The 24,940-nt window shown below is 43.1% G+C and overlaps 1 protein-coding gene across 1 annotated transcript in view; it reads right to left on the minus strand.

Annotated features, from left to right (window-relative positions):
- The window catches only part of LOC110509926 (ephrin-B2), a 77,325-nt gene that overhangs the window by 22,123 nt on the left and 30,262 nt on the right, over window positions 1-24,940 (minus strand). Inside the window, exon 2 of the mRNA XM_021591146.3 lies at window positions 15,995-16,290. Coding sequence (XP_021446821.3) covers window positions 15,995-16,290 — 296 coding nt within the window. The remainder of the gene's footprint in view (window positions 1-15,994; window positions 16,291-24,940) is intronic.

Genomic DNA, 24,940 nt, shown 5'->3' on the forward strand with positions numbered 1-24,940 from the left:
GTTCTGTAACGATAGTGCTTCCATTGTGTTCTGTAAAGATAGTGTTTCCATGGTGTTCTGTAACGATAACTCTTCCATGGTGTTCTGTAACCATAGTGTTTCCATGGTGTTCTGTAACTATAGCGTTTCCATGGTGTTCTGTAACGATAGCTCTTCCATGGTGTTCTGTAACGATAATATTTCCATGTTGTTCTGTAACAATAGTGTTTCCATTGTGTTCTGTAATAATAGTGTTTCCAAGGTGTTCTGTAAAATAGTGTTTCCATGTTGTTCTGTAAAGATAGTGTTTCCATGGTGTTCATAACAATAGTGTTTCAATGGTGTTCTGTAACGATAGTGTTTCCATGGTGTTTTGTATCGGTAGTGTTTCCATGGTGTTCTGTAACGATAGCGTTTCCATAATGTTCTGTAACGATAGTGTTTCCATGGTGTTTTGTATCGGTAGTGTTTCCATGGTGTTTTGTAACGATAGCGTTTCCATGGTGTTTTGTAACGATAGCGTTTCCATGATGTTCTGTAACGATAGTGTTTCCATGGTGTTTTGTATCGGTAGTGTTTCCATGGTGTTCTGTAATGATAGCTCTTCCATGGTGTTCTGTAACGAAAGCGTTTTCATGATGTTCTGTAATGATAGCGTTTCCATGATGTTCTGTAACGATAGCATTTCCATTGTGTTCTGTAACAATAGTGTTTCCATGGTGTTCTGTAATGATAGTGTTTCCATGGTGTTCTGTAATGATAGTGTTTCCATGGTGTTCTGTAACGATAGCGTTTCCATGATGTTCTGTAACGATAGTGTTTCCATGGTGTTTTGTATCGGTAGTGTTTCCATGGTGTTCTGTAATGATAGCTCTTCCATGGTGTTCTGTAACGAAAGCGTTTTCATGATGTTCTGTAATGATAGCGTTTCCATGATGTTCTGTAACGATAGCATTTCCATTGTGTTCTGTAACAATAGTGTTTCCATGGTGTTCTGTAATGATAGTGTTTCCATGATGTTCTGTAACGATAGCTCTTCCATGGTGTTCTGTAACGATAGCTCTTCCATGGTGTTCTGTAACGATAGCTCTTCCATGGTGCTCTGTAACGATAGCATTTCCATGGTGTTCTGTAACAATAGTGTTTCCATTGTGTTCTGTAACCATAGTGTTTCCATGATGTTCTGTAACGATAACTCTTCCATGGTGTTCTGTAACGATAGTGTTTCCATGATGTTCTGTAACGATAGTGTTTCCGTGATGTTCTGTAACGATAACGCTTTCATGGTGTTCTGTAACGATAGTGTTTCCATGGTGTTCTGTAACGATAGCTCTTCCATGGTGTTCTGTAACGATAGCTCTTCCATGGTGCTCTGTAACGATAGCATTTCCATGGTGTTCTGTAACGATAGCTCTTCCATGGTGCTCTGTAACGATAGCATTTCCATGGTGTTCTGTAACAATAGTGTTTCCATTGTGTTCTGTAACCATAGTGTTTCCATGATGTTCTGTAACGATAACTCTTCCATGGTGTTCTGTAACGATAGTGTTTCCATGATGTTCTGTAACGATAACTCTTCCATGGTGTTCTGTAACGATAGTGTTTCCATGATGTTCTGTAACGATAACTCTTCCATGGTGTTCTGTAACGATAACTCTTCTATGGTGTTCTGTAACCATAGTGTTTCCATGATGTTCTGTAATGATAACTCTTCCATTGTGTTCTGTAACGATAGTGTTTCCATGGTGTTCTGTAACGATAGCTCTTCCATGTTGTTCTGTAACGATAGCTCTTCCATGGTGCTCTGTAACGATAGCATTTCCATGGTGTTCTGTAACTATAGCGTTTCCATGGTGTTCTGTAACGATAGCTCTTCCATGGTGTTCTGTAACGATAATATTTCCATGTTGTTCTGTAATAATAGTGTTTCCAAGGTGTTCTGTATAATAGTCTTTCCATTGTTTTCTGTAAAGATAGTGTTTCCATTGTGTTCTGTAACGATAGTGTTTCCATGGTGTTCTGTAACGATAGTGCTTCCATTGTGTTCTGTAAAGATAGTGTTTCCATGGTGTTCTGTAACGATAACGCTTCCATGGTGTTCTGTAACAATAGTGTTTCCATGGTGTTCTGTAACGATAGTGTTTCCATTGTGTTCTGTAACGATAGTGCTTCCATTGTGTTCTGTAAAGATAGTGTTTCCATGGTGTTCTGTAACGATAACTCTTCCATGGTGTTCTGTAACGATAACTCTTCCATGGTGTTCTGTAACCATAGCATTTCCATGATGTTCTGTAACGATAACTCTTCCATGGTGTTCTGTAACGATAGTGTTTCCATGATGTTCTGTAACAATAACTATTCCATGGTGTTCTGTAACGATAGTGTTTCCATGATGTTCTGTAACGATAACTATTCCATGGTGTTCTGTAACGATAGTGTTTCCATGATGTTCTGTAACGATAACTCTTCCATGGTGTTCTGAAACAATAGTGTTTCCATTGTGTTCTGTAACGATAGTGTTTCCATGGTGTTCTGTAACGATAGCTCTTCCATGGTGCTCTGTAACAATAGCATTTCCATGGTGTTCTGTAACCATAGTGTTTCCATGGTGTTCTGTAACTATAGCGTTTCCATGGTGTTCTGTAACGATAGCTCTTCCATGGTGTTCTGTAACGATAATATTTCCATGTTGTTCTGTAATAATAGTGTTTCCAAGGTGTTCTGTATAATAGTGTTTCCATGTTGTTCTGTAATGATAAAGTTTCCATGGTGTTCTGTAATGATAGTCTTTCCATTGTTTTCTGCAAAGATAGTGTTTCCATTGTGTTCTGTAACAATAGTGTTTCCATGGTGTTCTGTAACGATAGTGCTTCCATTGTGTTCTGTAAAGATAGTGTTTCCATGGTGTTCTGTAACGATAACTCTTCCATGGTGTTCTGTAACAATAGTGTTTCCATGGTGTTCTGTAACGATAGTGTTTCCATGCTGTTCTGTAACGATAGTGCTTCCATTGTGTTCTGTAAAGATAGTGTTTCCATGGTGTTCTGTAACGATAACTCTTCCATGGTGTTCTGTAACCATAGTGTTTCCATGGTGTTCTGTAACTATAGCGTTTCCATGGTGTTCTGTAACGATAGCTCTTCCATGGTGTTCTGTAACGATAATATTTCCATGTTGTTCTGTAACAATAGTGTTTCCATTGTGTTCTGTAATAATAGTGTTTCCAAGGTGTTCTGTAAAATAGTGTTTCCATGTTGTTCTGTAAAGATAGTGTTTCCATGGTGTTCATAACAATAGTGTTTCAATGGTGTTCTGTAACGATAGTGTTTCCATGGTGTTTTGTATCGGTAGTGTTTCCATGGTGTTCTGTAACGATAGCGTTTCCATAATGTTCTGTAACGATAGTGTTTCCATGGTGTTTTGTATCGGTAGTGTTTCCATGGTGTTTTGTAACGATAGCGTTTCCATGGTGTTTTGTAACGATAGCGTTTCCATGATGTTCTGTAACGATAGTGTTTCCATGGTGTTTTGTATCGGTAGTGTTTCCATGGTGTTCTGTAATGATAGCTCTTCCATGGTGTTCTGTAACGAAAGCGTTTTCATGATGTTCTGTAATGATAGCGTTTCCATGATGTTCTGTAACGATAGCATTTCCATTGTGTTCTGCAACAATAGTGTTTCCATGGTGTTCTGTAATGATAGTGTTTCCATGGTGTTCTGTAATGATAGTGTTTCCATGGTGTTCTGTAACGATAGCGTTTCCATGATGTTCTGTAACGATAGTGTTTCCATGGTGTTTTGTATCGGTAGTGTTTCCATGGTGTTCTGTAATGATAGCTCTTCCATGGTGTTCTGTAACGAAAGCGTTTTCATGATGTTCTGTAATGATAGCGTTTCCATGATGTTCTGTAACGATAGCATTTCCATTGTGTTCTGTAACAATAGTGTTTCCATGGTGTTCTGTAATGATAGTGTTTCCATGGTGTTCTGTAATGATAGTGTTTCCATGGTGTTCTGTAACGATAGCGTTTCCATGATGTTCTGTAACGATAGTGTTTCCATGGTGTTTTGTATCGGTAGTGTTTCCATGGTGTTCTGTAATGATAGCTCTTCCATGGTGTTCTGTAACGAAAGCGTTTCCATGATGTTCTGTAATGATAGCGTTTCCATGATGTTCTGTAACGATAGCATTTCCATTGTGTTCTGTAACAATAGTGTTTCCATGGTGTTCTGCAATGATAGTGTTTCCATGGTGTTCTGTAATGATAGTGTTTCCATGGTGTTCTGTAATGATAGTGTTTCCATGGTGTTCTGTAACGATAGTGTTTCCATAGTGATTAATAACAATAGAGTTTCCATGGTGTTCTGTACCAATAATGTTTCCATGGTGTTCTGCAACAATAATGTTTCCATTGTGTTCTGTAATGATAGCGTTTCCATTGTGTTCTGTAACGATAGTTTTTCCAAGGTGTTCTGTAAAGATAGTGTTTCCATGGTGTTCTGTAACGATTGTGTTTCCATGGTGTTATATAATGATAGCTCTTCCATGGTGTTCTGTAACCATAGTGTTTCTTGGTGTTCTGTAACCATAGTGTTTCCATGGTGTTCTGTAACGATAGTGTTTCCATTGTGTTTTGTATCGGTAGTGTTTCCATGGTGTTCTGTAATGAAAGCGTTTCCATGGTGTTTTGTATCGGTAGTGTTTCCATGGTGTTTTGTATCGGTAGTGTTTCCATGGTGTCCTGTAACGATAGTGTTTTTATGGTGTTCTGTAACGATAGCATTTCCAGGGTGTTTTGTATCGGTAGTGTTTCCATGGTGTTATGTACCCAAAGTGTTTCCATGATGTTCTGTAATGATAGCGTTTCCATGATGTTCTGTAACGATAGCGTTTACATGGTGTTCTGTAATGATAGTGTTTCCATGGTGTTCTGTAATGATAGCTCTTCCATGGTGTTCTGTAACCATAGTGTTTCCATGGTGTTCTGTAACCATAATGTTTCCATTGTGTTCTGTAACGAAAGCGATTCCATTGTGTTTTGAAAACTAGAGTTTTTCCAGGCTGTTCTGTAAAGATAGTGTTTCCATGGTGTTCTGTCATGATTGTGTTTCCATGGTGTTATGTAATGATAGCTCTTCCATGGTGTTCTGTAACCATAGTGTTTCCATGGCGTTCTGTAACCATAGTGTTTCCATTGTGTTCTGTAACAATAGTGTTTCCATGGTGTTTTGTATCGGTAGTGTTTCCATGGTGTTCTGTAACAATAGCTCTTCCATGGTGTTCTGAAATGATAGCATTTCCATGGTGTTCTGTAACCATAGTGTTTCCATGGTGTTCTGTAATGATAGCTCTTCCATGGTGTTCTGTAACTATAGTGTTTCCATGGTGTTCTGTAATGATAGTGTTTCCATGGTGTTCTGTAATTATATTGTTTCCATGGTGTTCTGTAATAATAGTTTTTCCATGATGTTCTGTAACGTTAGCCTTTACATGGTGTTCTGTAACGATAGTGTTTCCATGGTGGTCTGTAATGATAGTGTTTCCATGGTGTTCTGTAATGATAGTGTTTCCATGGTGTTCTGTAACGATAGCGTTTCCATGATGTTCTGTAACGATAGTGTTTCCATGGTGTTTTGTATCGGTAGTGTTTCCATGGTGTTCTGTAATGATAGCTCTTCCATGGTGTTCTGTAACGAAAGCGTTTTCATGATGTTCTGTAATGATAGCGTTTCCATGATGTTCTGTAACGATAGCATTTCCATTGTGTTCTGTAACAATAGTGTTTCCATGGTGTTCTGTAATGATAGTGTTTCCATGATGTTCTGTAACGATAGCTCTTCCATGGTGTTCTGTAACGATAGCTCTTCCATGGTGTTCTGTAACGATAGCTCTTCCATGGTGCTCTGTAACGATAGCATTTCCATGGTGTTCTGTAACAATAGTGTTTCCATTGTGTTCTGTAACCATAGTGTTTCCATGATGTTCTGTAACGATAACTCTTCCATGGTGTTCTGTAACGATAGTGTTTCCATGATGTTCTGTAACGATAGTGTTTCCGTGATGTTCTGTAACGATAGTGTTTCCATGGTGGTCTGTAATGATAGTGTTTCCATGGTGTTCTGTAATGATAGTGTTTCCATGGTGTTCTGTAACGATAGCGTTTCCATGATGTTCTGTAACGATAGTGTTTCCATGGTGTTTTGTATCGGTAGTGTTTCCATGGTGTTCTGTAATGATAGCTCTTCCATGGTGTTCTGTAACGAAAGCGTTTTCATGATGTTCTGTAATGATAGCGTTTCCATGATGTTCTGTAACGATAGCATTTCCATTGTGTTCTGTAACAATAGTGTTTCCATGGTGTTCTGTAATGATAGTGTTTCCATGATGTTCTGTAACGATAGCTCTTCCATGGTGTTCTGTAACGATAGCTCTTCCATGGTGTTCTGTAACGATAGCTCTTCCATGGTGCTCTGTAACGATAGCATTTCCATGGTGTTCTGTAACAATAGTGTTTCCATTGTGTTCTGTAACCATAGTGTTTCCATGATGTTCTGTAACGATAACTCTTCCATGGTGTTCTGTAACGATAGTGTTTCCATGATGTTCTGTAACGATAGTGTTTCCGTGATGTTCTGTAACGATAACGCTTTCATGGTGTTCTGTAACGATAGTGTTTCCATGGTGTTCTGTAACGATAGCTCTTCCATGGTGTTCTGTAACGATAGCTCTTCCATGGTGCTCTGTAACGATAGCATTTCCATGGTGTTCTGTAACGATAGCTCTTCCATGGTGCTCTGTAACGATAGCATTTCCATGGTGTTCTGTAACAATAGTGTTTCCATTGTGTTCTGTAACCATAGTGTTTCCATGATGTTCTGTAACGATAACTCTTCCATGGTGTTCTGTAACGATAGTGTTTCCATGATGTTCTGTAACGATAACTCTTCCATGGTGTTCTGTAACGATAGTGTTTCCATGATGTTCTGTAACGATAACTCTTCCATGGTGTTCTGTAACGATAACTCTTCTATGGTGTTCTGTAACCATAGTGTTTCCATGATGTTCTGTAATGATAACTCTTCCATTGTGTTCTGTAACGATAGTGTTTCCATGGTGTTCTGTAACGATAGCTCTTCCATGTTGTTCTGTAACGATAGCTCTTCCATGGTGCTCTGTAACGATAGCATTTCCATGGTGTTCTGTAACTATAGCGTTTCCATGGTGTTCTGTAACGATAGCTCTTCCATGGTGTTCTGTAACGATAATATTTCCATGTTGTTCTGTAATAATAGTGTTTCCAAGGTGTTCTGTATAATAGTCTTTCCATTGTTTTCTGTAAAGATAGTGTTTCCATTGTGTTCTGTAACGATAGTGTTTCCATGGTGTTCTGTAACGATAGTGCTTCCATTGTGTTCTGTAAAGATAGTGTTTCCATGGTGTTCTGTAACGATAACGCTTCCATGGTGTTCTGTAACAATAGTGTTTCCATGGTGTTCTGTAACGATAGTGTTTCCATTGTGTTCTGTAACGATAGTGCTTCCATTGTGTTCTGTAAAGATAGTGTTTCCATGGTGTTCTGTAACGATAACTCTTCCATGGTGTTCTGTAACGATAACTCTTCCATGGTGTTCTGTAACCATAGCATTTCCATGATGTTCTGTAACGATAACTCTTCCATGGTGTTCTGTAACGATAGTGTTTCCATGATGTTCTGTAACAATAACTATTCCATGGTGTTCTGTAACGATAGTGTTTCCATGATGTTCTGTAACGATAACTATTCCATGGTGTTCTGTAACGATAGTGTTTCCATGATGTTCTGTAACGATAACTCTTCCATGGTGTTCTGAAACAATAGTGTTTCCATTGTGTTCTGTAACGATAGTGTTTCCATGGTGTTCTGTAACGATAGCTCTTCCATGGTGCTCTGTAACAATAGCATTTCCATGGTGTTCTGTAACCATAGTGTTTCCATGGTGTTCTGTAACTATAGCGTTTCCATGGTGTTCTGTAACGATAGCTCTTCCATGGTGTTCTGTAACGATAATATTTCCATGTTGTTCTGTAATAATAGTGCTTCCATTGTGTTCTGTAAAGATAGTGTTTCCATGGTGTTCTGTAACGATAACTCTTCCATGGTGTTCTGTAACAATAGTGTTTCCATGGTGTTCTGTAACGATAGTGTTTCCATGCTGTTCTGTAACGATAGTGCTTCCATTGTGTTCTGTAAAGATAGTGTTTCCATGGTGTTCTGTAACGATAACTCTTCCATGGTGTTCTGTAACCATAGTGTTTCCATGGTGTTCTGTAACTATAGCGTTTCCATGGTGTTCTGTAACGATAGCTCTTCCATGGTGTTCTGTAACGATAATATTTCCATGTTGTTCTGTAACAATAGTGTTTCCATTGTGTTCTGTAATAATAGTGTTTCCAAGGTGTTCTGTAAAATAGTGTTTCCATGTTGTTCTGTAAAGATAGTGTTTCCATGGTGTTCATAACAATAGTGTTTCAATGGTGTTCTGTAACGATAGTGTTTCCATGGTGTTTTGTATCGGTAGTGTTTCCATGGTGTTCTGTAACGATAGCGTTTCCATAATGTTCTGTAACGATAGTGTTTCCATGGTGTTTTGTATCGGTAGTGTTTCCATGGTGTTTTGTAACGATAGCGTTTCCATGGTGTTTTGTAACGATAGCGTTTCCATGATGTTCTGTAACGATAGTGTTTCCATGGTGTTTTGTATCGGTAGTGTTTCCATGGTGTTCTGTAATGATAGCTCTTCCATGGTGTTCTGTAACGAAAGCGTTTTCATGATGTTCTGTAATGATAGCGTTTCCATGATGTTCTGTAACGATAGCATTTCCATTGTGTTCTGCAACAATAGTGTTTCCATGGTGTTCTGTAATGATAGTGTTTCCATGGTGTTCTGTAATGATAGTGTTTCCATGGTGTTCTGTAACGATAGCGTTTCCATGATGTTCTGTAACGATAGTGTTTCCATGGTGTTTTGTATCGGTAGTGTTTCCATGGTGTTCTGTAATGATAGCTCTTCCATGGTGTTCTGTAACGAAAGCGTTTTCATGATGTTCTGTAATGATAGCGTTTCCATGATGTTCTGTAACGATAGCATTTCCATTGTGTTCTGTAACAATAGTGTTTCCATGGTGTTCTGTAATGATAGTGTTTCCATGGTGTTCTGTAATGATAGTGTTTCCATGGTGTTCTGTAACGATAGCGTTTCCATGATGTTCTGTAACGATAGTGTTTCCATGGTGTTTTGTATCGGTAGTGTTTCCATGGTGTTCTGTAATGATAGCTCTTCCATGGTGTTCTGTAACGAAAGCGTTTCCATGATGTTCTGTAATGATAGCGTTTCCATGATGTTCTGTAACGATAGCATTTCCATTGTGTTCTGTAACAATAGTGTTTCCATGGTGTTCTGCAATGATAGTGTTTCCATGGTGTTCTGTAATGATAGTGTTTCCATGGTGTTCTGTAATGATAGTGTTTCCATGGTGTTCTGTAACGATAGTGTTTCCATAGTGATTAATAACAATAGAGTTTCCATGGTGTTCTGTACCAATAATGTTTCCATGGTGTTCTGCAACAATAATGTTTCCATTGTGTTCTGTAATGATAGCGTTTCCATTGTGTTCTGTAACGATAGTTTTTCCAAGGTGTTCTGTAAAGATAGTGTTTCCATGGTGTTCTGTAACGATTGTGTTTCCATGGTGTTATATAATGATAGCTCTTCCATGGTGTTCTGTAACCATAGTGTTTCTTGGTGTTCTGTAACCATAGTGTTTCCATGGTGTTCTGTAACGATAGTGTTTCCATTGTGTTTTGTATCGGTAGTGTTTCCATGGTGTTCTGTAATGAAAGCGTTTCCATGGTGTTTTGTATCGGTAGTGTTTCCATGGTGTTTTGTATCGGTAGTGTTTCCATGGTGTCCTGTAACGATAGTGTTTTTATGGTGTTCTGTAACGATAGCATTTCCAGGGTGTTTTGTATCGGTAGTGTTTCCATGGTGTTATGTACCCAAAGTGTTTCCATGATGTTCTGTAATGATAGCGTTTCCATGATGTTCTGTAACGATAGCGTTTACATGGTGTTCTGTAATGATAGTGTTTCCATGGTGTTCTGTAATGATAGCTCTTCCATGGTGTTCTGTAACCATAGTGTTTCCATGGTGTTCTGTAACCATAATGTTTCCATTGTGTTCTGTAACGAAAGCGATTCCATTGTGTTTTGAAAACTAGAGTTTTTCCAGGCTGTTCTGTAAAGATAGTGTTTCCATGGTGTTCTGTCATGATTGTGTTTCCATGGTGTTATGTAATGATAGCTCTTCCATGGTGTTCTGTAACCATAGTGTTTCCATGGCGTTCTGTAACCATAGTGTTTCCATTGTGTTCTGTAACAATAGTGTTTCCATGGTGTTTTGTATCGGTAGTGTTTCCATGGTGTTCTGTAACAATAGCTCTTCCATGGTGTTCTGAAATGATAGCATTTCCATGGTGTTCTGTAACCATAGTGTTTCCATGGTGTTCTGTAATGATAGCTCTTCCATGGTGTTCTGTAACTATAGTGTTTCCATGGTGTTCTGTAATGATAGTGTTTCCATGGTGTTCTGTAATTATATTGTTTCCATGGTGTTCTGTAATAATAGTTTTTCCATGATGTTCTGTAACGTTAGCCTTTACATGGTGTTCTGTAACGATAGTGTTTCCATGGTGGTCTGTAATGATAGTGTTTCCATGGTGTTCTGTAATTATAGTTTTTCCATGGTGTACTGTAATGATTGTATTTCCATGGTGTTCTGTAATGATAGTTTTTCCATTGTGTTCTGTAACGATAGTGTTTCCATAGTGATTAATAACAATAGATAGCGTTTCCATGGTGTTCTGTACCAACAATGTTTCCATGCTGTTCTGTAACAATAATGTTTCCATTGTGTTCTGTAACGATAGCGTTTCCATGGTGTTCTGTAACGATAGTGTTTCCATGGCGTTCTGTAACGATTGTGTTTCCATGGTGTTCTGTAATGATAGCTCTTCCATGGTGTTCTGTAACCAGTGTTTCCATGGTATTCTGTAACCATAGTGTTTCAATGGTGTTCTGTAACGATAGCTCTTCCATGGTGTTCTGTAACCATAGTGTTTCCATGGTGTTCTGTAACGATAGCGTTTCCATGGTGTTCTGTAACGATAGTGTTTCCATGGTGTTCTTTAACCATAGTGTTTCAATGGTGTTCTGTAACGATAGTGTTTCCATGGTGTTTTGTATCGGTAGTGTTTCCATGGTGTTCTGTAACGATAGCGTTTCCATGATGTTCTGTAACAACAGTGTTTCCATGGTGTTTTGTATCGGTAGTGTTTCCATGGTGTTCTGTAACGATAGCTCTTCCATGGTGTTCTGTAACGATAGCTCTTCCATGGTGTTCTGTAATGATAGCTCTTTCATGGTGTTCTGTAACTATAGTGTTTCCATGGGGTTCTGTAATGATTGTTTTTCCATGATGTTCTGTAATGATAGTGTAACGGTTTTCTGTATGTGAAGGAGAGTCGGACCAAAATGCGGCGTGTAGATTGCGAACCATGTTTATTTAAACTAACGTAAAACACGAATCGATACAAACACTACAAAACAATAAACGTAACGAAAACCGAAACAGCCTAATACTGGTGCACATACACACAGAACAAGGACATCAAGACACTAAGGACAATCACCCATGAACACACAGTGAAACCCAGGCTACCTAAATATGGTTCCCAATCAGAGACAATGACTAACACCTGCCTCTGATTGAGAACCATATCAGGCCAGACATAGAAATAGACAAACAAGACATCCAACATAGAATGCCCACCCAGCTCACGTCCTGACCAACACTAAAACAAGGAAAACACACACGAACGATGGTCAGAACGTGACAGTACCCCCCCTCCAAGGTGCGGACTCCGGACGCACAACCTAAACCTATAGGGGAGGGTGTGGGTGGGCATCTGTCCGCAGTGGCGGCTCTGGCGCTGGACATGGACCCCACTCCATAATAGTCTTAGTCCACCTCCTTAGCGTCCCTAGATAGGCGACCCTCCTTAATGGCAGCTCGGGACAGAGGGACAGCTCGGGACAGGGGTAGCTCGGGACTGAGGGGTAGCTCGGGACTGAGGGGTAGCTCGGGACTGAGGGGTAGCTCGGGACTGAGGGGTAGCTCGGGACTGAGAGGAAGCTCAGCACTGAGAGGAAGCTCAGCACTGAGAGGAAGCTCAACACTGAGAGGAAGCCCAGGCAGGTAGTTGGCTCTGGCAGATCCCGGCTGACTGGCGGATCCTGGCTGACTGGCGGATCTGGAAGATCCTGGCTGGCTGGCAGTTCTGGCAGATCTGGAAGAGTCTGGTTGACTGGCAGATCTGGAAGAGTCTGGTTGACTGGCAGATCTGGAAGAGTCTGGCTGACTGGCAGATCTGGAAGAGTCTGGCTGACTGGCAGATCTGGAAGAGTCTGGCTGACTGGCAGTTCTGGCTGCTCCATGCTGACTGGCTGCTCCATGCTGACTGGCAGCTCTGGCTGCTCCATGCTGAATGGCTGCTCTGGCTGCTCCATGCCGACTGGCTGCTCCATGCTGACTGGCGACTCTGGCTGCTCCATGCTGACTGGCGGCTCTGGCTGCTCCATGCTGACTGGCGGCCCTGGCTGCTCCATGCTGACTGGCGGCCCTGGCTGCTCCATGCTGACTGGCGGCCCTGGCTGCTCCATGCTGACTGGCGGCCCTGGCTGCTCCATGCTGACTGGCGGCCCTGGCTGCTCCATGCTGACTGGCGGCCCTGGCGGCTCCATGCTGACTGGCGGCCCTGGCGGCTCCATGCAGACTGGCAGCTCTGGCGGCTCCATGCAGACTGGCAGCTCTGGCGGCTCCATGCAGACTGGCAGCTCTGGCGGCTCCATGCAGACTGGCAGCTCTGGCGGCATCCTGCAGACTGGCAGCTCTGGTGGCTCCTTGCAGACTGGCAGCTCCTTGCAGACTGGCAGCTCCATGCAGACTGGCAGCTCCATGCAGACTGGCAGCTCCATGCAGACTGGCAGCTCCTTGCAGACTGGCAGTTCTGAACAGGCGGGAGACTCCGGCAGCGCTGTAGAGGCGGAAGGATCTGGAAGCGCTAAACAAGCGGGAGACTCCGGCAGCGCTGGAGAGGAGAAAGGCTCTAACTGCGCTGAACAGGCGGGAGACTCTGGCATCGCTGTAGAGGAGGAAGGCTCTGACAGCGCTAGATAGGCGGGAGGCTCCGGCAGCGCTGGAGAGGCGAGGCGCACTGTAGGCCTGATGCGTGGTGCTGGCACTGGTGGTACTGGGCCGGGGACACGCACAGGAAGCCTGGTGCGGGGAGCTGCTACCGGAGGGCTGGGGTGTGGAGGTGGCACAGGATGGGCTAGACCGTGAAGGCGTACTGGAGATCTTGAGAGCGGTGCTGGCACAGGACGTGCAAGGCTAGGGAGGTGCACAGGAGGCCTGGTGCGTGAGACTGGCACCATCTTCACCAGCCGACTAACACGCACCTCAGGACGAGTATGGAGCGCTGACCCAGGTGCCATCAAATCCCCGACACGCTCCGTCGGGCGAATTCCATGTTTAAAACACCAACACAGCAACTCCCTCATTACTCTCTCCTCCAATTTCCCCATTAACTCTGTCTCTGCTTCGCTCATCTCCAACACCGGTTCTGGTTCTGGTCTCCTCCTTGGCTCCCCACGATAAACAGGGGGAGTTGGCTCAGGTCTGCTACCTGGCGTAGCCATACTCCCTGTTAGCCCCCCCCCCCCAATACATTTTTGGGGCTGACTCTCTGGTTTCCGTCCGCGCCGCCGTGCTTGCTTCGCCAACTCCATTCTCCGATAACCTTCCGCGCACTGCTCCATCGAATCCCAGGTGGGCTCCGGCACTCTCCCTGGGTCGACCGCCCACCTGTCTATCTCCTCCCAAGTAGTATAGTCCATACTCCTGCTGTCCATAACGTCCTCTCATGTCCTTTCCTCCTTTCGCTGCTGTTGCCCATTACCACGCCGCTTGGTCCTGTTGTGGTGGGTGATTCTGTAACAGTTTTCTGTATGTGAAGGAGAGTCGGACCAAAATGCGGCGTGTAGATTGCGATCCATGTTTATTTAAACTAACGTAAAACACGAATCGATACAAACATTACAAAACAATAAACGTAACGAAAACCGAAACAGCCTAATACTGGTGCACATACACACAGAACAAGGACATCAAGACACTAAGGACAATCACCCACGAACACACAGTGAAACCCAGGCTACCTAAATATGGTTCCCAATCAGAGACAATGACTAACACCTGCCTCTGATTGAGAACCATATCAGGCCAGACATAGAAATAGACAAACAAGACATCCAACATAGAATGCCCACCCAGCTCACGTCCTGACCAACACTAAAACAAGGAAAACACACACGAACGATGGTCAGAACGTGACAGATAGTGTTTCCATGGTGTTCTGTAATGATAGTTTTTCCATTGTGTTCTGTAACGATCGTGTTTCCATAGTGATTAATAACAATAGAGTTTTCATGGTGTTCTGTAACAATAATGTTTCCATGGTGTTCTGTAACAATAGTGTTTGCATTGTGTTCTGTAACAATTTGTTTCCATTATGTTCTGTAATGATAGCGTTTCCATTGTGTTCTGTAATGATAGTGTTTCCATTGTGTTCTGTAACGACAGTGTTTCCAAGGTGTTCTGTAAAGATAGTGTTTCCATGGTGTTCTGTAATGATAGTGTTTCCATGGTGTTCTGTAATTATAGTTTTTCCATGGTGTTCTGCAATGATAGTGTTTCCATGGTGTTCTGTAACAATAATGTTTCCATTATGTTCTGTAATGACAGTGTTTCCATGATGTTCTGTAACGATAGTGTTTACATGGTGTTCTGTAACGATAGTGTTTCCATGGTGTTCTGTAACGATAGCTCTTCCATGGTGTTCTGAGATGATAGCATTTCCATGGTGTTCTGTAACCATAGTGTTTTCATGGTGTTCTGTAATGATAGTGTTTCCATGGTGTTCTGTAATGATAGTTTTTCCATTGTGTTCTGTAACGATCGTGTTTCCATAGTGATTAATAACAATAGAGTTTTCATGGTGTTCTGTAACAATAATGTTTCCATGGTGTTCTGTAACAATATTGTTTCCATTGTGTTCTGTAACAATATGTTTCCATGGTGTTCTGTAACGATAGTGTTTCCATGGTGTTCTGTAACAATAATGTTTCCATTATGTTCTGTAATGACAGTGTTTCCATTATGTTCTGTAACGATAGTGTTTCCAAGGTGTTGTGTAAAGATAGTGTTTCCATTGTGTTCTGTAATGACAGTGTTTCCATTGTGTTCGATAACGATAGTGTTTCCATGGTGTTCTGTAACGATAATATTTCCATGGTGTTCTTTAACGATAGTGTTTCCATAGTGATTAGTAACAATAGAGTTTCCATGGTGTTCTGTAACGATAATGTTTCCATGGTGTTCTGTAACAATAGTGTTTCCATTTTGTGCTGTAACGATAGTGTTTCCATGGGGTTCTGTAACGATAGTGTTTCCATTGTCTTCTGTAAGAAAGTGTTTCCAAGATGTTCTGTAACGATAATGTTTCCATGGTGTTCTGTAACAATACTATTTCCATTGTGTTGTGTAACGATAGCGTTTCCATGGTGTTCATAACAATAGTGTTTCCATGGTTTTCTGTAATGCTAGTGTTCCGTGGTGTTCAGTAACGATATCGTTTCCATGATGTTCTGTAACGATAGCATTTCCATGGTGTTCTGAAATGATTGTGCTTCCATGTTGTTCTGTAATTATAGTGTTTCCATGGTGTTCTGTAATGATAGTTCTTCCATTGTGCATACCAGACATTTCTAAAACGTGTGCCTTTTCACACACGCACACACACATACATCCCATCCTCTCTCTCACATGCACACACACACACACACACACATCCCCTCACCTATGATGTAGTAGTCCTGCAGGGTCTTGAACTCATGTCCCCACAGGTTGGGGGAGAACTCCTGGAACTTGATGGTGAAGCGCATGTCACTGTTGGGCTTGTCACAGGTGAGCAGCAGGTTTGGCGCGCCCATCACCTCACAGCGGTCAGCCTGCTCGCGTGTGGACACCAGGTACAGCTTGTAGTACTCATACTCACTGGGGGAGCGGGGGCCTTGGGGGTTGGAGGCTGGGCAGATGAGATCTAGACGATCCCCTATCTGGGGGTACAACACATAGCCCCTGTCATCCTGAAACCTGCAGAGAGAGAGGGAGGGAGACAGAGATGAGAATGGTATCCATGGCAACCAGTGATTGGCAGTGTGATATTTACCCATCTCTGTGTCTGACAGCTTGTGTTTGGAGAGGAGGCCTCTCATCTATTCATGGCACATTTTTGAGGCACAGACAGGTGCCTGTGGGAGCACTGGGTGTGAGGGTACATGCATGCCTGTGAGAGTGGTACATGTATGTGTGTTTCTTTCTGTAGATGAATGTGTGTGTGTTGTGTTGCATGGCCAATCCCCAGGGACCACTTCAATCGCAACACACATTACACTGTCATTTAGAGGATGCCCTTATGGAAATAATTTCCCAGTGAATACAAATCAAATCTCAGCCTAATATCAGCACCGCATCAACACCATTAACAAGACGTTTAACAAGACTGCAATTTGTAACAGACCATTAGACAGACAGAGTCAACTCTGCAATACAGAGCAGGTTCTCACACTCTTGACCCAAACTGCTACAGACCTATATCTATCCTACCCTTACCGACCATTTCGAATCTCACCATACCTTCTCTGCTATGCAATCTGGTTTCAGAGGTGGTCATGGGTGCACCTCAGCCACGCTCAAGGTCCTAAACGATATCTTAACCGCCATCGATAAGAAACATTACTGTGCAGCCGTATTCATTGATCTGGCCAAAGCTTTTGACTTTGTTAATCACCACACCTCTCCAAGATCGCATAGCAGTTCAGACGTCTTTTGTCCTCGTCTTGTCGTGTCCTGTATATATATATATTTACAACTTTTTTCACATACATTTTATTTTTATTTTCCATCAACTCATCTTCTAAACACTCTCCTGCAACCAGCCTCACCAATTTATATTTATAAAAAAGTATTATTTACCTCAGATCTGTAATCCTCCAAGAAGCTAGCCAGAAACTCCAAGAAGCTAGCCAGAAACTAGCCAGAAGCTAGCCAGGAGCTAGCCCAGAAGCGAATCCAGAAGCTAATCAGAAGCTAGTTAGCTTCTTTACTGGCAAATCGTTAGTATTCAGCTAACCACAGTTTGTGGTCATCAGCTATCCTTTAGCTCGAAAATCTATCGAAAATCTATCGCCAGTTTTGTACAGCGCAGCGCGGCTCGGAGCGGAACATACCGGACCAATTTTTCTCTCCATGTCCCTGGATTTCAACTGCTCTCTGGATATTCATACCCGGATCTCACAGCTAGCTAGCTGCTATCCGTGTGACAGTCGGCTTTCGTCGATTCCGGAGCAAACATCGATTGTTCCGGTGCTAGCCAGCTCCGTCAATCACTCCTGAGTTCCATCATTCACTCCTGGGCTGCAGTCACCTATCCGGACCCGTTTTACTGCCTACGCGGAGCCCCACCGGGCCTTCACAACTGGACTGCCGATCTACCTGAAGGAGATCCGGCTGGCTCCTCCGTCGCGACGTTACCTGAACGCCCATCTGCGGCCCGCTAACCGTTAGCTGTCTTACCGGCTGCTATCTGAATAGACAATCGGACAATTTATTTATTTTTATTATTATGTTTTCTTCTCGGGCCTCTATAACTATATCTATTGTTCTTATTTTTGTTGTTGTTGTGTGATTTGGATTAATCCCCTCTACCACATGGAACCCCACTAATCTACTGACCGAACGCAAGAGGTGGCTAACAACAGACTCCATCCTATGCTAGCTTGCTACCGATGGACTGGCTAGCTGTCTAAATCGCCGTGACCCTCAACCAACCTCTCCACTCACTGGACCCTTTTGATCACTCGACTAAGCATGCCTCTCCTTAATGTCAATATGTCTTGTCCATTGCTGTTCTGGTTAGTGTTTATTGGCTTATTTCACTGTAGAGCCTCTAGTCCTGCTCACTATACCTTATCCAACCTATTAGTTCCACCACCCACACATGCAATGACATCTCCTGGTTTCAATGATGTTTCTAGAGACAATATCTCTCTCTTCATCACTCAATACCTAGGTTTACCTCCACTGTATTCACATCCTACCTTACCTTTGTCTGTACATTATACCTTGATGCTATTTTATCGCCCCCAGAAACCTCCTTTTACTCTCTGTTCCAGACGTTCTAGACGACCAATTCTTATTGCTTTTAGCCGCACCCTTATTTTACTCCTCCTATGTTCCTCTGGCGATGTAGAGGTGAATCCAGGCCCTGCAGTGCCTAGCTCCACTCCTATTTCCCAGGCGCTCTCTTTTGACGACTTCTGTAACCGTAATAGCCTTGGTTTCATGCATGTTAACATTAGAAGCCTCCTCCCTAAGTTTGTTCTATTCACTGCTTTAACACACTCTGCCAACCCGGATGTTCTAGCTGTGTCTGAATCCTGGCTTAGGAAGACCACCAAATATTCAGACATTTTAATTCCAAACTACAACATTTTCAGACAAGATAGAACTGCCAAAGGGGGCGGTGTTGCAATCTACTGCAAAGATAGCCTGCAGAGTTCTGTCCTACTATCCAGGTCTGTACCCAAACAATTTGAACTTCTACTTTTAAAAATCCACCTCTCTAAAAACAAGTCTCTCACCGTTGCCGCCTGCTATAGACCACCCTCTGCCCCAGCTGTGCTCTGGACACCATATGTGAACTGATTGCCCCCCATCTATCTTCAGAGCTCGTGCTGCTAGGCGACCTAAACTGGAACATGCTTAACACCCCAGCCATCCTACAAACTAAACTTGATGCCCTCAATCTCACACAAATTATCAATGAACCTACCAGGTACCTCCCCAAAGCCTTAAACACGGGCACCCTCATAGATATCATCCTAACCAACTTGCCCTCTAAATACACCTCTGCTGTCTTCAACCAAGATCTCAGCGATCACTGCCTCATTGCCTGCATCCGTAACGGGTCAGCGGTCAAACGACCTCCTCTCATCACTGTAAAACGCTCCCTGAAACACTTCAGCGAGCAGGCCTTTCTAATCGACCTGGCCGGGGTATCCTGGAAGGATATTGACCTCATCCCATCAGTAGAGGATGCCTGGATATTTTTTAAAAATGCCTTCCTAACCATCTTAAATAAACATGCCCCATTCAAGAAATTTAGAACCAGGAACAGATATAGCCCTTGGTTCTCCCCAGACCTGACTGCCCTTAACCAACACAAAAACATCCTATGGCGTTCTGCATTAGCATCGAACAGCCCCCGTGATATGCAGCTGTTCAGGGAAGCTAGAAACCATTATACACAGGCAGTTAGAAAAGCCAAGGCTAGCTTTTTCAAGCAGAAATTTGCTTCTTGCAACACTAACTCAAAAAAGTTCTGGGACACTGTAAAGTCCATGGAGAATAAGAACACCTCCTCCCAGCTGCCCACTGCACTGAAGATAGGAAACACTGTCACCACTGATAAATCCACCATAATTGAAAATTTCAATAAGCATTTTTCTACTGCTGGCCATGCTTTCCACCTGGCTACTCCTACCCCTGTCAACAGCACTGCACCCCCAACAGCAACTCGCCCAAGCCTTACCCATTTCTCCTTCTCCCAAATCCATTCAGCTGATGTTCTGAAAGAGCTGCAAAATCTGGACCCCTACAAATCAGCCGGGCTAGACAATCTGGACCCTTTCTTTCTAAAATTATCTGCCGAAATTGTTCCCACCCCTATTACTAGCCTGTTCAACCTCTCTTTCGTGTCGTCTGAGATTCCCAAAGATTGGAAAGCAGCTGCGGTCATCCCCCTCTTCAAAGGGGGGGACACTCTTGACCCAAACTGCTACAGACCTATATCTATCCTACCATGCCTTTCTAAGGTCTTCGAAAGCCAAGTCAACAAACAGATTACCGACCATTTCGAATCTCACCATACCTTCTCTGCTATGCAATCTGGTTTCAGAGCTGGTCATGGGTGCACCTCAGCCACGCTCAAGGTCCTAAACGATATCTTAACCGCCATCGATAAGAAACATTACTGTGCAGCTGTATTCATTGATCTGGCCAAGGCTTTCGACTCTGTCAATCACCACATCCTCATCTGCAGACTCAACAGCCTTGGTTTCTCAAATGATTGCCTCGCCTGGTTCACCAACTACTTCTCTGATAGAGTTCAGTGTGTCAAATCGGAGGGTCTGCTGTCCGGACCTCTGGCAGTCTCTATGGGGGTGCCACAGGGTTCAATTCTTGGACCGACTCTCTTCTCTGTATACATCAATGAGGTCGCTCTTGCTGCTGGTGAGTCTCTGATCCACCTCTACGCAGACGACACCATTCTGTATACTTCCGGCCCTTCTTTGGACACTGTGTTAACAACCCTCCAGGCAAGCTTCAATGCCATACAACTCTCCTTCCGTGGCCTCCAATTGCTCTTAAATACAAGTAAAACTAAATGCACGCTCTTCAACCGATCCCTACCTGCACCTACCCGCCTGTCCAACATCACTACTCTGGACGGCTCTGACTTAGAATACGTGGACAACTACAAATACTTAGGTGTCTGGTTAGACTGTAAACTCTCCTTCCAGACCCATATCAAACATCTCCAATCCAAAGTTAAATCTAGAATTGGCTTCCTATTTCGCAACAAAGCATCCTTCACTCATGCTGCCAAACATACCCTTGTAAAACTGACCATCCTACCAATCCTCGACTTTGGCGATGTCATTTACAAAATAGCCTCCAATACCCTACTCAACAAATTGGATGCAGTCTATCACAGTGCAATCCGTTTTGTCACCAAAGCCCCATATACTACCTGGCTGGCCCTCGCTTAATACTCGTCGCCAAACCCACTGGCTCCATGTCATCTACAAGACCCTGCTAGGTAAAGTCCCCCCTTATCTCAGCTCGCTGGTCACCATAGCAGCACCCACCCATAGCATGTGCTCCAGCAGGTATATTTCACTGGTCACCCCCAAAGCCAACTTCTCCTTTGGTCGCATTTCCTTCCAGTCCTCTGCTGCCAATGACTGGAACAAATAGCAAAAATCACTGAAGCTGAATACCTATATCTCCCTCTCTAACTTTAAGCATCAGCTGTCAGAACAGCTTACCGATCATTGCACCTGTACATAGCCCATCTGTAAATAGCCCACCCAAATACCTCATCCCCATATATCACCCCACCTGTAGCACTCGCTCCAGCAGGTATATCTCTCTGGTCACCCCCAAAACCAATTCTTTCTTTGGCCGCCTCTCCTTCCAGTTCTCTGCTGCCAATGACTGGAACGAACTACAAAAATCTCTGAAGCTGGAAACACTTATCTCCCTCACTAGCTTTAAGCACCAACTGTCAGAGCAGCTCACAGATTACTGCACCTGTACATAGCCCACCTATAATTTTGCCCAAACAACTACCTCTTTCCCTACAGTATTTATTTAATTTATTTTGCTCCTTTGCACCCCATTATTTGTATTTCTACTTTGCACATTCTTCCACTACAAATCTACCATTCCAGTGTTTTACTTGCTATATTGTATTTACTTTGCCACCATGGCCTTTTTTTGCCTTTACCTCCCTTATCTCACCTCATTTGCTCACATCGTATATAGACTTATTTATACTGTATTATTGACTGTATGTTTGTTTTACTCCATGTGTAACTCTGTGTTGTTGTTTGTGTCGAACTGCTTTGCTTTATCTTGGCCAGGTCGCAATTGTAAATGAGAACTTGTTCTCAACTTGCCTACCTGGTTAAATAAAGGTGAAAAAAAATAATTATAAAAAATTCAGTGAAGGAATGAAGACCACAAACTTGGATGTGTCCTTTGTCTGAGTAATTCTGCATTCTTTCACAATGTTTGCCAGCAAGCTGGAGTAAAATGTTTTTTTTTTTAAATTCATGGACAACTAAACTTTCTAATTGTCTCCCTAATAATCCTAAAGTCAATTATGCTGCCATGGTTTCCGCTTTTTATTTTTAATACAGCTTCTTAGACTTGTGGGACTTCGCGGTGGTCTTTGTAGTCTGTTGGGCATTCCAAGTAAATTCCCCAAAATTCCTGCGAAATCCAACAACGCCAGCTAACAGTCTCTAGACTCTAGATGACACATTTCATTCACTGTGAATTCATGGTCATTTCACGGTGAAACCATTCTAAACTCCCCACCTTGAGTCCAACATCAGAGAATATTACAACACCTGATAACTAGAGCTCTGTGTAGAAGAACCCTTGAGCAGATGAAGGCACAGAGAGCCTCAAATACCTGGCTCTCCATTAATCTCTTAGTGCCCTAAGAGCCTGGTGACATTTCAGCACAGGGAGGGATAAGCAGACAAATAAAACATGGTCCTACAGGCTCCTTTTCTATCTCCTTCTCTTCATCTCTCTCTCCTTCTCTCGGATCATGGTGTTTTGGGAGAGAGGGAAACAAGGGTTTGGGGCGTTTGACAGAGCATGTTAATCACTTTAAGGTTTTCCTGTGACATAGGCTACAGTAGGAAACACTATGAAGGATACAGTATGTACCATGTAGTGGCTTTGACCTGGACCATAATGGACAACTAAAACTAGGTCCGGGTCCTGCATGATCACAGTTACACAGGCCTGAGCTTCACAGTGAACTGATCTGCACAGATAGAACAGATAATGAGAGAAACTGACCTTTTCATTTGTCAGGACACATCTCACAGAGACATCTTCCACTCAGCACACACATCACATCCATGCTATCACATGGGATCCTACACTAGTTATTCTACACACACATTTAGCAATGTAAGTAGATAATTACTGTGCAGGCCTTTGAGTTTTGAGCCAGCTCCTCCCTATGTTGAGTAATCAAATAATGTCTAGCACTAGCTAGGTTTCCATCCATTTGGCGACAGATTTTCATGCAAATATTCTCAAATCTGCATAAAGACAGGGCGTGATGACATTGTGCACACAAATGTATTTTTTGCTAAAGTATTCATATACTCGAAAGTTTCATGCGTTTCCATGGCATTTTCAACTACCGATAGTTGTGCGTGTGCGCTCTAGACTACAGCTCACAGATACAGTGCTGGTAGGCTGTGTGGATAGGCTAGTCTACATCAAATCAAATTTATTTATAAAGTTCTTATACAGAAACACAGCCTAAAACCCCAAACAGCAAGCAACGCAGATGTAGAAGCATGGTGGCTAGGAAAACATCCCTAGAAAGGCAGGAACATAGGAAGAAACCTAGAGAGGAACCAGGCTCTTCTGGCTGTGCCGGGTGGAGATTATAAGAGTACATGGCCATTAAGGCCCGATCGTTCTCCAAGATGTTCATAGATGACCAGCAGGGTCAAATAATAATCACAGTGGTTGCAACAGGTTAGCACCTCAGGAGTAAATGTCAGTTGGCTTTTCATAACTGAGCATTCAGAGGTCAAGACAGCAGATGCGGTAGGGAGGGAGGGAGGGAGGGAGGGAGGGAGGGAGGGATAGAGAGAGAGAGAGAGAGAGAGAGAGAGAGAGAGAGAGAGAGAGAGAGAGAGAGAGAGAGAGAGAGAGAGAGAGAGAGTTGCAGGCAGAACAGTTGAAACTGGATCAACAGCACAACCAGGTGGACTGGGGTTGGGAAAGCCAGGAGTAATCAGGACAGGTAGTCCTGAGGCATGGTCCTGGGCTCAGGTACTCCGCAAGGGGAGAGCGAGAGCGAGAAAGAGAGATGGGAAAATTAGAGGGAGCATACTTAAGATCACACAGGACACCAGATAAGACAGAAGAATTTCAACAGATTGGACAGACTGACCCTAGGCCCACGGCACATAGAGTATTGCAGCATAGAGCCAACCAGGCAGGATATAACCCCACCCACTTTGCCAAGGCACAGCCCCCACACCACTAGACAGATATCAACAGACCACCAACTTACTACACTGAGGCAAGGCTGAGTACAGCCCACTACAATCTCCTCCACCGCCCAAGCCCGAGGGAGCGCAAATCACGTCAGTGCCTCAACCCACTCAAGTCAAGTATAGCGGAAAAAGCCTGGCACGACGTGACGCACCCCTCCTAGAAACGGCACGGAAGAGCACTAGTAAGCCAGTGACTGAGCTCCCGTAATAGGTTAAGAGGCAGAGAATCCCAGTGCAGAGAGGGGAACCAGGCAGAGACAGCAAGGGCAGTTCGTCACTCCACTGCACCCCTGAAACAGACTACACTCAATCATAGGACCTACTGAAGCGATGAGTCTTCTGTAGAGACTTAAAGTTCGAGACTGAGTCTGCATCTCTCACGGGGTAGGCAGACCGTTCCATAAAAATGGAGCTTTATAGGAGATGGCAGTGCCTCCAGCTGTTTTCTTATAAATTCTAGGGACAATGAAGAGGCCTGCGTCGTGTGACCATAGCGTACGTGTAGGTATGTAAGGCAGGACCAAATCGAAAAGATGGTAGGAGCAAGTCCATGTAATGCTTTGTAGATTAACAGTAAAACCTTGAAATCAGCCATAGCCTTAACAGGAAGCCAGAAAGGCTAGCACTGAAGTAATATTAAACATTTTTGGGGTTCTAGTCAAGATTCTAGCAGCCGTATTTAGCACTAACTGAAGTTTATTTAGTGCTTTATCCATATAGTCGGAGAGTATTGCATTGCAGTAGTCTAATCAATAAGTGACAAAAGCATGGATTAGCTTTTCTGCATAATTTTTTTACAAAATGTTTCAGATTTTTATGAAGATGGACAAAAGCTTCCCTTGAAACATTCTTGACAC

This window comes from Oncorhynchus mykiss, chromosome 29, assembly GCF_057628025.1.
Source record: "Oncorhynchus mykiss isolate SJ-2025 chromosome 29, ASM5762802v1, whole genome shotgun sequence".
NCBI classification, from domain to species: Eukaryota; Metazoa; Chordata; class Actinopteri; order Salmoniformes; family Salmonidae; genus Oncorhynchus; species Oncorhynchus mykiss.